This window comes from Melanostigma gelatinosum (genome assembly GCF_949748355.1).
Source record: "Melanostigma gelatinosum genome assembly, chromosome: 17".
Lineage (NCBI taxonomy): Eukaryota > Metazoa > Chordata > Actinopteri > Perciformes > Zoarcidae > Melanostigma > Melanostigma gelatinosum.
In genome coordinates, this window is record NC_136650.1 from 12,263,638 (window position 1) to 12,278,044 (window position 14,407).

Consider the following 14,407-nt stretch of genomic DNA (forward strand, 5'->3'; position numbering starts at 1 on the left):
CATCACACACTGGCACCATCTTGGCACCATGGAGCTGCGTCGGCGTCTGAACTGGACACGAAACCGACCCTGGAGGCCTCATGTCTGCCGCAGGGAGTTCAACCGTAAGTGTCTGTGAACCGTGAAAGGATTGTGCTTCTGATTTGTACCAGTTTGGCTTTTTGTGTTTCTTTCACAATGTCCTCTGGGTCCACACCTTAATTGTTTTAAGTGCCGCCGTGAACCTGAGAAGCTTCCAGTGAATTCATCTCTCTCTTGACGAATGACGTGTTGATGGCGTCTCCTACTGTGTGTTGCTCTGCTGTCCTTTATGAGCTGCATGCTGTGGATAACAGACACTGTTCTCTTCTGTTTCTGATGCTACTCTATTTTAGGCATGTAAATAATATACTGCACAATCCTCCAGGTTTGGTGTTTTAAATTAGTAATGTGACTCAGTGAGTGCAACTCTCTCTTTTTCCAACAAGCAGGCGCCATATACAGTACACCCCCCACAGTGGGTGTCGGATAAGAGTGATATCTGGTGGGTAATGTCTGTTTCTTAATGAAACTATACACCAAGCTATATATGTAGGTTCATGACATAAACTCCCTCTCATAGCTTCTGCATTAATCATATCATTTGGACCCATTCGAGTCGATTTTGCAAACCACTCATCACACCTGGTCAGTGGCATGCAGGGTCAAATAAGATGAAAGTGTAGTTTTATTGAAGCACTTCCGGATGATTGAAGACATATTCTTCTGTGTTGACATGAAACGTTTTGATAATATCCCATCAGCACACAGAAATGGTCTTCAGCTGATACTGTGGTCTATGTGATCAGTCTTGATCTGTGAATGTTTAATTGAAATAGCATCTGTGTTGGTTGTGGAGCATCAGATTGATTACAGCACTTGTGGCCGTGCCAAATGGGTCCAGTGGGGTGATATTTAGGGCTGCTGTTGGCTTGCACACTATTGTCCCCAAAAAAAGAAAAACATGAATGTACATACGCACAGTGAAAACATGTGTGTCGTTAAATGCGGAGAACGTGGATCGATTGATGGACTGAGTGCACTCTGGCTGCTCTTGTCTGAATGTTGCTGAGCTGGAAAGATTTAGTCTTGAGCGAAGTGCAGTTTTGTCCTCATCCCACATCCTGTCGCCACTGGTGGGGGGGGGGGGGGGCAGACTTGCAATGCTGATGCTTTGAAGAGAGCATGTCCTGTATTTTGTTTGTCTTTTGATCATTTGATCGATGTTAGATGGAGGCAGTGAACCCCACTAGACTCAGGTGGGATCTGATGAACGCCAGCAGACTGCACTTAAAAGTAAAACCACCTCTTGCCCTCGGCCTTTCCCGAGCCAATGTCTTGCCGTTACATCTGCGTGCGTAGTTTCCGTTATATAAGACTCAAGGCACTACAGAAGCTACAAACACTCGGCCACCTAAACCTAAAACATCCCACAACGATGTCCTGGGACACTATTCCAAATGTAGGAAGACTTGAAGATGCAGCGTCATTTTCCATCAGCACAATGTTGTGTGATAATCTCATTGATTATCTTTTAGGTTGTCTGGTAGTAAACATGTTCCAGCAGCCTTTTTAATCTGACTGTCAGCTGTTTGAAGCCAACACTTCAAAGAGGAAGAAGCACTGAGGCTGAACGCTATTGATTATTTCCTCAGTAGTCTTTGAGTGGCTTTGTCCACTGCTGATTATCTCAGTGCTTATTAACAAAACAGGAGAGGCTGCAGGGTTTTACCAGCGGCCACCACAGAGTAGATGATTCAAGCATGTAACAATTTGATCTGTATCACTTCTGAACTAAGATACAAACACTTTAAAGGAACGGCTGCATTAGATATGACTGATCAAAGCTGTATTATCAACTATCGACAAAAGTGCTAAAATAATAACTTGACTAAAACAGGAAGTTGATACAGTCGGGAGTGTTTGTATTGATCCATTGTGTGTGTGTGTGTGTGTGTGTGTGTGTGTGTGTGTGTGTGTGTGTGTGTGTGTGTGTGTGTTCCACTGTTGTTTAGGAAACAGTGGGGAGATGAGTTAGATAAGATACATTTTAAGGCCAGAAAATGACTATTTTACATCATCTTGTTTTCGCTGTGCAACTGTAGACTCTGGTTATATGACACGGCTGTGACTGGGCCGTGAATAGTAGGGTTGCTGGTTTGTGGCTCTGCATGTCAAAGTGTCCTTGAGCAAGACACTGAATTCCATTTTGCTCCTGATGCATGTGTAGGGAAGAAAATATAAGCTGCCCGACAAATGCATCTGCTGAATGAATGTAATGTTGAGCATGACATTTTTCTTTCATGGATGCTGGAGCATGAGTGCCTGTTCATCGCAGGGATGGTGGTTCAATCCCATCATGTCCTGTCCAAGTGTCCTTAAGCAAGACCGTGAACCTCAAAGTCCTCCAGGTTTGAGTGTGATGTTGGTCGCTTCAGACACACAGCGTAGATGTCATGTAACACTGTCATGGCAGACCCCTGCTGTTCTGAACTGTAAATGAGTTTATACATGTTTTCATTGTGTCACTGTCTCTAGGTCAGTTAGGCTGTTGTCATTGTCTGGTAAGACTGCTTATGTGCTGACGTAGTGGAAATGACTGTACGTCGGATTGTATGGTACTTGGGTTTTATGTTCATTCATCATGTGTTTCTGCATTTGTTTTGGTGCAAGTTGCCTCTTTTAACTAATGTACCGTTTGATTTACAGTCCAGTTGTAACGCACACGAGTTCCTAACTTTGCGAGACAGAAATTTGTAGCATTTTAAAGGCATGTATGGAAGTTGAACCCATGATATTTGTTTACCACTTGCAAAACACATGGAACGTGCAGCATGTGCATATGTTTTTTAATTATTTATTTCTAAAGTTCTTAACTTATCTCTTAACAATTAAGAAGACGTCACCGTTGTTGCATCTGTTATAATGCTGACTGAAGTCTGTGTTTCCAGTAGCCACCAGTAGAGGGCCTTCACAGTTTGATAATATAATACATGAATGCTTGAACGTCGTCGTCATTACAGTTCAACACACACGCGCACACACACACACACTCACACACACACACACTCTGCTGTATCTTCCTCTACTCGGCTCAGAGGGAAGTGAATCAACACAAAAGATTGCACTTGCTCTCCACTCAACAATGCCGTAGTGTGTGTAATGCAATGAAAAATGCTCTCTTCCTCCTCAGAAGATTGCAATTTATTCTTCCTGTTTCTGGCACCACGCTGAGGGCAAAGTGCCACTCAAAGGATCATCCCACTGATTTTATGAATAATTTAGGGCCTGAAAGAGAGAAATACTTGTTTTCTTCTAGCAATACGCACAAAACCGCAATGAAAATTGTCATTAATTATCTGTCATGCCGCCTCTTTTTACTTTAAATGGAGCTGAGGCCATAATGGAGGTGGTCAAAGCTAAACACTTAACCAGATTGTATTGTTGTTTCTATGACCTGCCTGCACATTGTCTCTGTCCCTCACCTCTGCCCTCGATGCATTTGCTTTATTGCCTCCTTTCTCATCTCTTTCAGCCTCTTCTCACTTATCGGCCCCGTGGCCTGCGACCTCCCCCCCCCCCCCCCTTCTGATTCTCATTATCCCCCTGCCTGCCCTCTTCTCTTCTCTCCACAAACAGATTTGTAATGGTGCTCACTCTCTGAAAATCTTCCCACTCCATAGCAACGCGCCTCCTCACTACTGTAGCTGCCACTGATGCAGGAGGCGGCGTTCGGAGAGCTACATCAGAGGAGATTACATATTGCTTCGGCTCATTTTCCAGTTGTCAGCTGTAGCTGGAAATGATGCTCTCGGTCTCACTGGCTGCTCACTTTCTTCCCCTCTTTTTTTCTTCTTTCCTTTATTGCTCTCACACACCCCCTTTCTCCGTCTTCTTCCTTATCTGCATGTTCCTCCACCCCCCCCCCCCCCCCTCTCACCCTGCAAATAATTCAATTCAGAAGCTTTCAGGGCACATGCGAGTGTGGAAATGTGTTGGTCCTTTCTCTGTAATTTCACCCAATAAAGTCAACAAGCAGGGCTGCTACGTGGGCTGCTTGTGAGCAGAGAGAAAAAGACTAATGGAAAAAGAGAAAGACAAGGGGAGAGTGAGAGACGGAGGGAAGAGGGAACAAAATAAAACACTGCTGGCACTTCCCCCCCCCCCCCAAAAGAAGGGCAAGTGTTGTTCATGTACATGTTTATTTCTGCTGGAGCTCATGTAACATATATGCCCCTAATTTCACTGATCATGATGATTATAAATTCATACATGTAGAATGAACTCCTGTTGTCTATGCTAAATGAGTTGATACGGCCAGAATGTTAAACAAAACACTTAAGAACACATCCAGCTGACATGGAGCGACATTATGGTTTATTTGGAGTCATATTTGGGATGAACTGATGCATCTTGGTCTCATTTTTCAATGCTCCACGATGTCCAGCGAGTTGCTAACTCGTTCTGTCTATTTGGTGTTGGACTGTGTTAATCAGAGCTCTTTCTCAGCTGCCTGCTGAGGTTTTGTTATATGCATATTGGCGTGTAAATTCCGAGAGAGTTCAGAAGCGTTCTAGCAGCCACACGACACCCACACTGCTGAAGCACCAGAGAGCGAGACACTGCCTTCAAAGGGCTGCACTGTAGCCAAGCCTGACCTCTGACATCTCCGTACAATGGTAAGAGCAAATTAAATCGTTGTTGTTTTTGTTGCAGTCCAGCGGTACGAGTTCAGGTTGACCTCGTCTTCTAGCTGTTGTGTTCCATCAGCCTCGTTCATGATGACTCACAAAATCCAATGTTTGGAAGCAAACACTTTGAAAGTGCTTCATGATGGAAAAGCACAACACAGTCAACACAAGGAAATATGCTGAACAATATGCTGTGATGAATGCAATGAACAGATGAGGTTGCTTTTTTAATATCCCACTGCAGCAGGGCAATACACTTGAACTGCTATAAATAAAAAACACATGAAGTCGATCTGAATTAGTTCCATATTGCAAGATTTTTATTACACAAAGAACTTGATCCAATGTCCTCTTTCTTTTCTCGGTGTCTCTTGGCGCCGTCTCCTCTTCTCTTCAATGTGTGTCCACCTTCTTGTCTCAGGACTTATTGTGTTTTTGCCAGATCATCACTTTTGTCAGGTCTTCAGACATGTTGCTATCCAAACACACTGCATAGACGTCCAAGACACGCCTCCCACCATCTCATCTTTTCACTCAATTCATAGAGACACAAATACAACGTGTTTGGTGAATAACATAAAGCTGACTGATCAAAAGTGTCAGCGTCTCAAGGACAAGGCTGGAAGAATTGGCATCGTCTGAGTATATGGCAACACCAGCTCATGAGCTCATGGTTCCCATGTCACTGGGTTTGGACCGGCTTGACAGTTTCTTCTTTGTGCTTCTCAGTAGAACTCCTGGGTTTTCATGGTGGCCAGGATGTGGCTTCATTGAGTGTCCATTCCCTTCAGAAGGATGCCAGACAAACATAAGTGTGTGTGTGTGTGTGTGTGTGTGTGTGTGTTCTGTGTGCTGGCCTTAGTTAAACCCATGCTGGCTTCACTGATGAGAAGAAACATTCACATGCTGATGAACCGGAAAGACGGACTTGACTCAACTCTGCGATGCTGTGGGAGAGTCTCGTTCTGTTGCTCAGCTGAAATCTATTTGTTGGAGACCACACGTTTCTAAATGAAAGCCTGCTTTACAAACGGGGGGTGTGGAGTTTGAAAGATGTTACCAGGCAGGGAGGGTTTAATAAAAAGAAGCCGTTGGTTGCATTATGGGAAATGTAAGATCCAGAGCTAGGCAGCCAATCTAAACGGCAATGGTGTCATTATTCTATTTATTCTTAATAAGTTAAAGCAAAAAACGTGTCTTTTACCACTTAAGATAGAAAAGAAAACATGCTTATATTCATCAATGTGAGATATATTTAAATTTTAATGTATTTTATATTTCGATTGTGTAAAATGTTAAATGATACCCAGCCTTAGTGACAAACCTCGCCATCATCACCATATAACACATATATTTCTTTGTTTCTACCTAAGCGGGAGGCATCATTATTTCATATCAGGATTTGCATGGAATATCTGGAATAGCTGCTTTAGATAGTGTTTGATACATTTAAAGAAAATCCAGACTTCGGAACAAATTGCTATTTGACCAAAATATATATGTACTGTATGTAGGTCATGTACTTCTGGTGTATATACATTCTCATACTCCAGGGAGAAGGACAGATGTGTAGTCATGACAGATGTCATCATTCTGGAGTGACTCCAGACAAGGAAAACACACACACACACACACACACACTCACACACACACACACACACACACACACACACACACACACACACACACACACACACACACACACACACATATACACATACACATACAGAGTATCTTTAGCTGTTTTTTTAGATGCCCTCATGCATGATGATGAGCTTTCACTCCAGTTTCCAGCTCCCCCTCTTCCTCTGACCATCGGGGCAGGAAGGCTACGCGTGTAACACTTTGAGCGACCAGTTCGGTCATCCTCCGACTCTGAATACATCCTCCACCCACTTCCTAACTGTGACACCCTGTATGGCTACTGTGGCACATGTGCACTGTGTTGTACTCTCAGAGAAGCTGCAATAGGGACTTGATGTTATTTTACACACTATTACCCAACCTTCCTTCCACGTCCCCACCCTAACTTCTCAGAAGCTGTGTTGTGATGTCCTCCCTTCCTGTTCACATGGAATCATTTAAATCATTAAACCTCTAAATGCACCCCACCTGCTCACTCTGTCTTTTGAATCCAGATGTTTGATTGTAAGTGTCATGCCACACTATTTGCAGCTCAAACAATATCAGTGAAGATCATATCGTTGAGTAATACTGCCCATCTAGGGTGCATTGCATCAGTTGCCTGTGTTTTCTCGTTTTGAAAGTTGACTTCCCCTTGTAGCCGGCAGGTGTTGGCTCTAGTGACTCGGTGATGTGCTGAGTGGCGTGGGAGAGGAAACTGTGGTTTTCAAAGTTCTTGCCCCACCCTGCTGCAACTCCTAGACCCTCGGAAAATGTCTCCCTGTCTGCAGGACTGCATGATGCAATATTTAATGAACTGCTTGGAGCTGTGGCGAGATATTACCTGTCAGAAATCTGTCATAACAAAGTGATTTTATGGCTGGAGCACGAGTGGACTTTCATAAACGCTGAGTTGCACATGCAGTTTTAAATACCTCACGAGTTATTTTTAAACAATACATCCTCGATTTCAAACAGAGGTAGACTCAAGTAGCTTCTCATTTGTAGCCGACAAAGATCATTGTTGCTGTGTGAAATGAGTTGGTTGAAAACGCTGTTTCCGTCTGACTTTAAAAAAAACGTTTACAGCCGTCTTGTCTTAAAATGAGAATTTTCTAAAAGAGGTTGTAATATGAACTTGATGCTAAATGCATGGTATTGTGCATAAAGACTAAAGGGACATGTTGTGTGCAAAAAGTCAGCATCCATTCTGACAGTTAGATCATAAGAAACAGCTTCAACAGCATTGGTTTTGTATTACAGTTAGAGTTGGTCCAAGTATTAAAAGTATAATAAAGAAAAATCTAATTTTCATTATAACATAATCATGCTTGGTATCTTAACTTAGGTAGTTAGCTTAGTTTTTGGAAAGGCTAGGATAACCAACTTCAACATGCTTCAGCATTGGATAGGTATATTTAATTATACCTCCTTAAACAAATCCATCCTATCAATACCCGGTCTACACATTAAAAAGCACTTTGATGCTACAGCGGTTGTTTTTATGAGATCATCCTCCAGGTCGTCTTGACTACATCCGTGTTATTTATTATTAAGCGTCGGAGACAAAAGGACAGCTACATAAGGCTGTGGTCTGCTGGTTCATTTGGTTGAGTGCCTCAGCTGCCCGTTATCTTTTCCCTTGAGGTGAAGCCTGCAGCAGCTGGCCACAACACGGGCACTGACATCTCTGTGGTGCCAGTCTGCACAGCTGGCTCGCAGCGGCTGTATTGCTGCCATTGTCTGATGCACTCTGTGCACTCTGGGACGGAGACAGAAAGGCAAAGAGCAAATTAGCGAGAGAGAAAAGGGATCCAATTGTGGAACAGAGTAAGACAAAATACAATAGCTACAGGGAGAGACAGGGAGAGGGCACCGAAATAGAAATTGGTGATGGCACAAAAGGAGTCGTAGGCTTCACGCTGGCAAGGAGGCGTCTGCTGGCGTTAACCTTCAACATAATGTACCGCAGAGTCAAGACATACAACCATATCAAGATGAAAAGATACCAATATGCTTACAGTAGGTATATCTGCCAATTGTTCCTGCTTTTTACTAACATAACTTTGGCTCGTGGTTTTCTTTCATCTCACCACGCTTCCCACTGCACACTAAACCAGGCAGTATGTTCAAACAATTACAGGCTGCCGGTTTGTCCAGCTGGTGTTGGCGTGAATCATTTCAGAGTGGATGCTGCTAAGAAACTGTGAAGTTTGAACTAGAGCGGTTTTAAATTCACAACTTATTTGCAAGTCCATACATTCTGTCGCTCTTTTGTTTGCTCAGACTCATTTTCTGGTTAATGACCTCTATGATTCATGCAGCAGTTCTTAGTTTTATTCATTATGGTCATTCTCGGGTCTTAAATTTGGATAATGTATGGTTTTACCAGCTTGTGTCCGACTGTCTTGTACTATGACTTACTGTCGGAATGTAAGATCCAATCTGTGATCTCCGGTTTGTGGTTGTAGCTTCTTCCAGTGGAAACACTTTGCAAGAGACGTAGAAACGACGCGTCTACCTTTTAAGTGTGCGTGTCTACGTGCATGAGTATGTGCAAGATGGGCTGCAGCACTGAACGTTATGGTCATCCTCCATGAGACACATGAAGCCACATGCGCGTCACGCGCAAACAACTCGCACACATGCACCTCAAATGAGTCAGAGAGTGCCATGACAAATTGGATTTGCCACGCAATGCCCTCATTATTGTATCCCGGGTAACCAGGCGCCCCTTCACAATCATCCCATCTTGTCATCCTTCTCAGAGGGAGAGAAAAAGAGGCAAAGGGAGCGATAGGAGGGGAGAGAAGATGTCCAAAGAGGTCTCTTTTTTTCTTACGTCTTCCACCCACAATCCTTTGTGACTCTCACTCACAGTAGCCTGTGGGAAATGTTAAGTAGAGTTGAACTGCACCATCCTCCAACTAGGACATTATATTTCTGTGCTCTCTTCTTTTCCATCACCGTAGACCCATACCTGTCATGGATTGGGATATCATGCTGACGTCAAGAACTTTATCCAGTAGTTTTCCCATCTGTCTCCTCCTTAAACTCCACCACGCCTGTCTTTGTATCTGATGTCTGGGGTGACATGCTGTTACGACGTGCTTTTACTCAACTTCTCTGTACTCGAAAATCTAGTTTCCACAGGATTTATGAATTGGCTTTTTGTGTTGCAACAATATCCTGTTGGTTGACGGGTGTGTTTTCCACTCTTCATTCACACTTGTAGTTGCATTGTTTCTTCATATTTTATTGTTTATTTATATTTTCATATTCTGCAGTTCTGTATTGAAATGTGCTTCATAAATAGATTTAATTTGTTGTTATTGTATCATGGCAAGATCATGAAAATAAAGTCTGTAATTGAAAAACAAATTACTCACTTAACTGATATAAACTGCTAAAAAATAAAATGTGATAAAATGAAGGTTGAAGGCTTTATTTATCTATTTTCTGTTAGCCTAAGTTATGCAAAATGAAAGGGGAAAAAATAGAATCAGCCTATTAAATGGATACCAGGTTTCATATTTTATTTGAAGTGTTTAAATAACCCCCATGTTGCTAAAACTCCCTAATGTTCGAACTCCGTGACCTCAACGGTAGCTACAGCCCTGGAGTGCATCAATAACCTGCTGTGAACATTGATCATTTCCATGCATGAGTCAGTTTCAACACAAGCAAGTAAACTAGGTGATCTGCCTATGAGCTTTTAGTGTTAAATCAGGGAGGGATTATTAAAAACAGCATCTGAGTTGTGAAACTGGTCTTTGTAAAGTATTTAAGCTGAGTTGCCATTTTCTCTACAATTCTACCAAAAGATAACTTTATTGCATGCTCTGTGTGCTTTGCTTTATGTTAAGATGTTGTGGTTCTACGAGTCTTCCAGAAAAGTTGAGAGTAAAACACAGCCAATTATTTTCTCTATTTTCCAGGTTTTTTATTGCTACTGTGGCATCTGTGCAAGAGGCTGCATACTTGCAAATTAGCTAGCACCATATTATTAGCCTGGATACTAATGAGTTGCGGCTTCCATGCAAATAACGGATATTTTAGTCCGTAGTAACAGGCGGCGCACTGATGCATCAGGGCCGGAGGAGCGAGTGTGTAGGAGGCTGAAGCTGCCTATTCAGCCTCCTGGGATACTCATCATCTGGCTCCAGTCAGATGCCAAAGAGCTCTTTTGTTTGACCCATTCAAACAACACCATTGTACCAAGCGAGTCTGATTGTGCTACTCTTTGCAATGCCGGAGTAACAACTGCGTGTGTGTTCTTGTCTGTTTGTCTCTGCAGTGTTTTGGTTGCATTGTTAAGAATTATTATACAGACGTGTGTATGTGTGTGTGTGTGTGTGTCTGTCTGTGGCGATGTTTGCATCCCAGCAGCATGCGTTTGCATTTCCCGAAGCAGGGTTTTTTTTCTCTGCTGGTGACAACAATGTACCCAGTCATTGAAATGCAGCAGGGTAAATTCAGCCCAAACGTGACCCCGTTTTCTGGCACTGCTGCCTGTAAAGTAGCTCAGAGTCAGAAGCTTCTGCTGAGAGAGAAAAAGAAAAAAGTTGTTGAAATGTCTGTAAACGCTCGGATTTGGAACTTTTCATAACTGCATGCAACTCTGAAAGGCACATAAATCATGATACAGTCAGCAGCAACATGTGATGATTAAAGCAGTGAACAGATGGGAGTGGGACGGATCTGCATAAGACAGTGGGCTTTTGTTTTGCATGTGTCAGGGTTCTGTATGCCGGTGTGTTTTCTGTTTACTCGTCTGCGTGACCAGTGATTCTCCATTTCCCGCGTCATGTTTCTAGCATCAGAGCACTAAATCTAAATATTCCTGCTGTCATGTGTGAACCACCATATTGAACATTTACATCTTAATTCAGCGTTTGCAAGTAGTTCACGTGTTTCTTCCGCATCCTCGTGGTTCTAGATTGTTTTGTCATGCAATTTATTTCACCACTTTCTGTAATTTCCTGTTGCTGTTGGGAAAGTTGCTCCTTCATTTTGTAGATTGCCTCAATAGCTTCTGCACTCTTTAAGTTGTCCCCTCACTGATTTTAAGATGCATCATACTTTTATTGCCACTTCTTTTTTTTTGGGATTTGTCAAATCTGTGAACATTGTTTCCTCCGATACTGTCAGCAGGGTGTTTTCAAACTGCTGTGTCCCACCCAGTCCAAAAGACATGCCGTGTGTGTGTGTGTGTGTGTGTGTGTGTGTGTGTGTGTGTGTGTGTGTGTGTGCGCGCAATTCACAGCAATATTTTCAATCATCGAATTGATTAAATGTCAGAAAATAATGAAGAAATCCTTTTACAATTTGAAGGTATTATCTACAAACCCAAAGATATCTTAAAGGATGAATTAATTATAGAATATTTCACAAGTTAGCATGATTCCCCTTCTGTTATACCCAGATGTTCTTGCACCACTTATAGGCTAGAGGTGTACAATTCAAATTTTCCCCTCAGCGTCTTCAAACTAAAACAACTATACCAGAATCACTATTGTCACTGACCGAATCAGTAGCTTTCAGCAGTGGAGCTTCTCACTTGTGACTGAAAGCACTGTTGTCAGCTCTGCAGTGACAGTTGGCGGTACTTCCTCTTTAAAAGCTTATTAAAAGACTTCAAAACTACAGAATAACATGCACACGGTGTCTCTTTAACACACCCAACTATTTCTATTTCTCACATCCTCCTCCTCCTCCTGAATGACCTCAGAAGAATTAGAAAACCTCTCGTCCGATACGTTTGTAAACATCACTGTTAATCCAACAAGTTTGCACAAAGCAAGTTCTTCTTATGTATCCAGGCCCCACATCACACCTCCTGATGGATGTGATGTATCTGAATTGTCTGGACTAGCCTCAGTGAAAATGAGTTTGTCTCCAGGTTCGTTCCCTCGAGCTTTGGCGTTAAAGTGAGGCGGTGGCAGGGGAGAGGAAGTCTGAAGGAAAAGTGATAATGAATTGACTTAAGGCCTAGTTTCTATTCTGGTTGGGAATTGGTTGGTGAAAATGGGGTGTGAGTCAGAGAACCTGCACAGTGGAGACAGATGGAGGCACGGTAAGACAGAGGAAGGAATTCTGTGTCTGGCTGCTTTTCTTTTACTTTTTTCATCTTAGAATAAACTAAAAGTCAAAAAGAGCTCAGATGTTTCATGTGATGGAACATGAAACGCTTGAGAGGCACTGGTCAGGGGCCTTCTGGGGATGGTGCAACACTCCTAAAAGCTGGATGAAAACCATTTCACCCTGCTGACTGGCTGGAAAGTTTGTCATTACACATGACAAGAATTTGGACTTCATTCACAAGTGGCACTCTTTGTGTGAATGAGAAGTACCAAACATGTCTCAGTGTATGAGCTACAATGAGGTCATTATATTAAGAAACTTGCAGCATTGTCATGACAGCAATTTTAGCCATGATAGAGGAGTGGCTCGCGTGATGGCAATGTTCGTCGACCCATCGCTTTGATCCAGACTGAAATATGTCTTGCATGGATTGTCATGAAAATGCATTCCTCTGGTCAAAATAGGGATCTGTCCAATACTCTGGCTTATGATATGAATGTAAAACTGATGACTTTCCCATCAGCCTCAATTGTACTTTGCATATTAGCAAATGTTAGCATGCTAACACACTCAACAAAGACGGTGGAAATAGTAGCATTATACCTGCTTAACGTCAGTGTGTTAGCATCGTCATTGTAAATTAGCATTTTGCTCGAAGCACCACTTGTCTTGTTTCTAATCTCATCGAAAAACACAGCAAGTATTCATTGTTTTTACATTTTTAAACTGTTGCTTTGATGATTACTGTGCAAATGATACTTTTTTTGAAGAATAAATAAGACAATCGCAAAACACCTTGCAGGTCATTTGACAAGATTTATCACAAATAAAAAAAAAATTCCAGGTTCCTAAAAGGCTTCGCTTTTTGTTCCCGTCAACTTTTTTTTCCCGGTCAAGAAAGAACTTTCAATCACAACTATTCAAAAATACAAGTACTATACATCACTAAATCAATATGATAAAAACACTTTGCATACGGTATCAAGATGTTTGACTGAACCCAGATGCTTACTGCAGCTCTGTGACTCAAATGTCACCATCAATGCCAAAGTCCCAGATGTAAAAACTGTGATTATTAGAGAGGTATAGACAAAGCCTCCCACAGTGTCTGAATCTGTCTTCTTCGGAGCGTGTGTGTGTGTGTGTGTGTGTGTGTGTGTGTGTGTTTATCCGCTACATCCTGAGCGGCACCATGGAGACTTTCAGCAGACAGCAGACGTTATCAGCTCTGCTGAGGCCCCCTCGATGTGGGCCAAGTGAAAAAATAGAGAGAGCAATCAGCGTGGTCCCATGATTCCTAGTGAGCTGTGAAGGGATGACATGTAGAGTCACATCTCACACGCCATGTCACGTACAAACGAACACACACGCTCACACCCTATTTGTGTGTCCTTGCTGGCTCAAAATACAGAATCTAATTATTCCTGTTAATCGACAGCCTCTCAAACTGACTCATTGTAGAGCGGCATCCTGTGCATACGGACACACGCATGCACACACACCACTGACCCTCCCCTCCCCACACACACACACACATGCGCACACTCACTCATACAAGTGCTCTCCAAACAGCACACTCTCACTTCAGCTTTGCACAGGATATTATGAAATCAGCCCTGTTGCTGAAACTTAGTGAAGGTCGCGAGGAGTCCTCTCTCTCACCCACACGCACACGCACACGCACACACACACACACACACACATCCTTGTGCAGAGAGCTGAATCTCCGCTCAGTCCCAGTCCTCTGCTGCTTGAGCGAGGAGCCTGCTGGTGATCGGACTGTCGCCCGAAGCGAAGGGGCCAAGCCGGCGTTGATTCAATTTTACAGCCCAGTCACTCATTTCTGAAGCTCCGATTAGTCAGCCGGGGGAGACGACAAGAAGAGGAAGAGGAATAGTGATGGCTATGGCCGACATTGCGGAGGATGACCTGGATGAGGTGATGCGCGATGAAGCGGAGGATGTCTTCTTCCAGGACGGTAAGGCTTGCCA

At 43.0% G+C, this 14,407-nt stretch overlaps 1 protein-coding gene across 1 annotated transcript in view; it reads left to right on the forward strand.

The window, feature by feature from the left end:
- The first annotated feature begins 14,300 nt into the window (after window positions 1-14,300).
- Window positions 14,301-14,407, forward strand: part of ripor2 (RHO family interacting cell polarization regulator 2) — a 48,445-nt gene continuing 48,338 nt past the window's right edge. Inside the window, exon 1 of the mRNA XM_079287426.1 lies at window positions 14,301-14,394. Coding sequence (XP_079143552.1) covers window positions 14,316-14,394 — 79 coding nt within the window. The 5' untranslated portion in view covers window positions 14,301-14,315. The remainder of the gene's footprint in view (window positions 14,395-14,407) is intronic.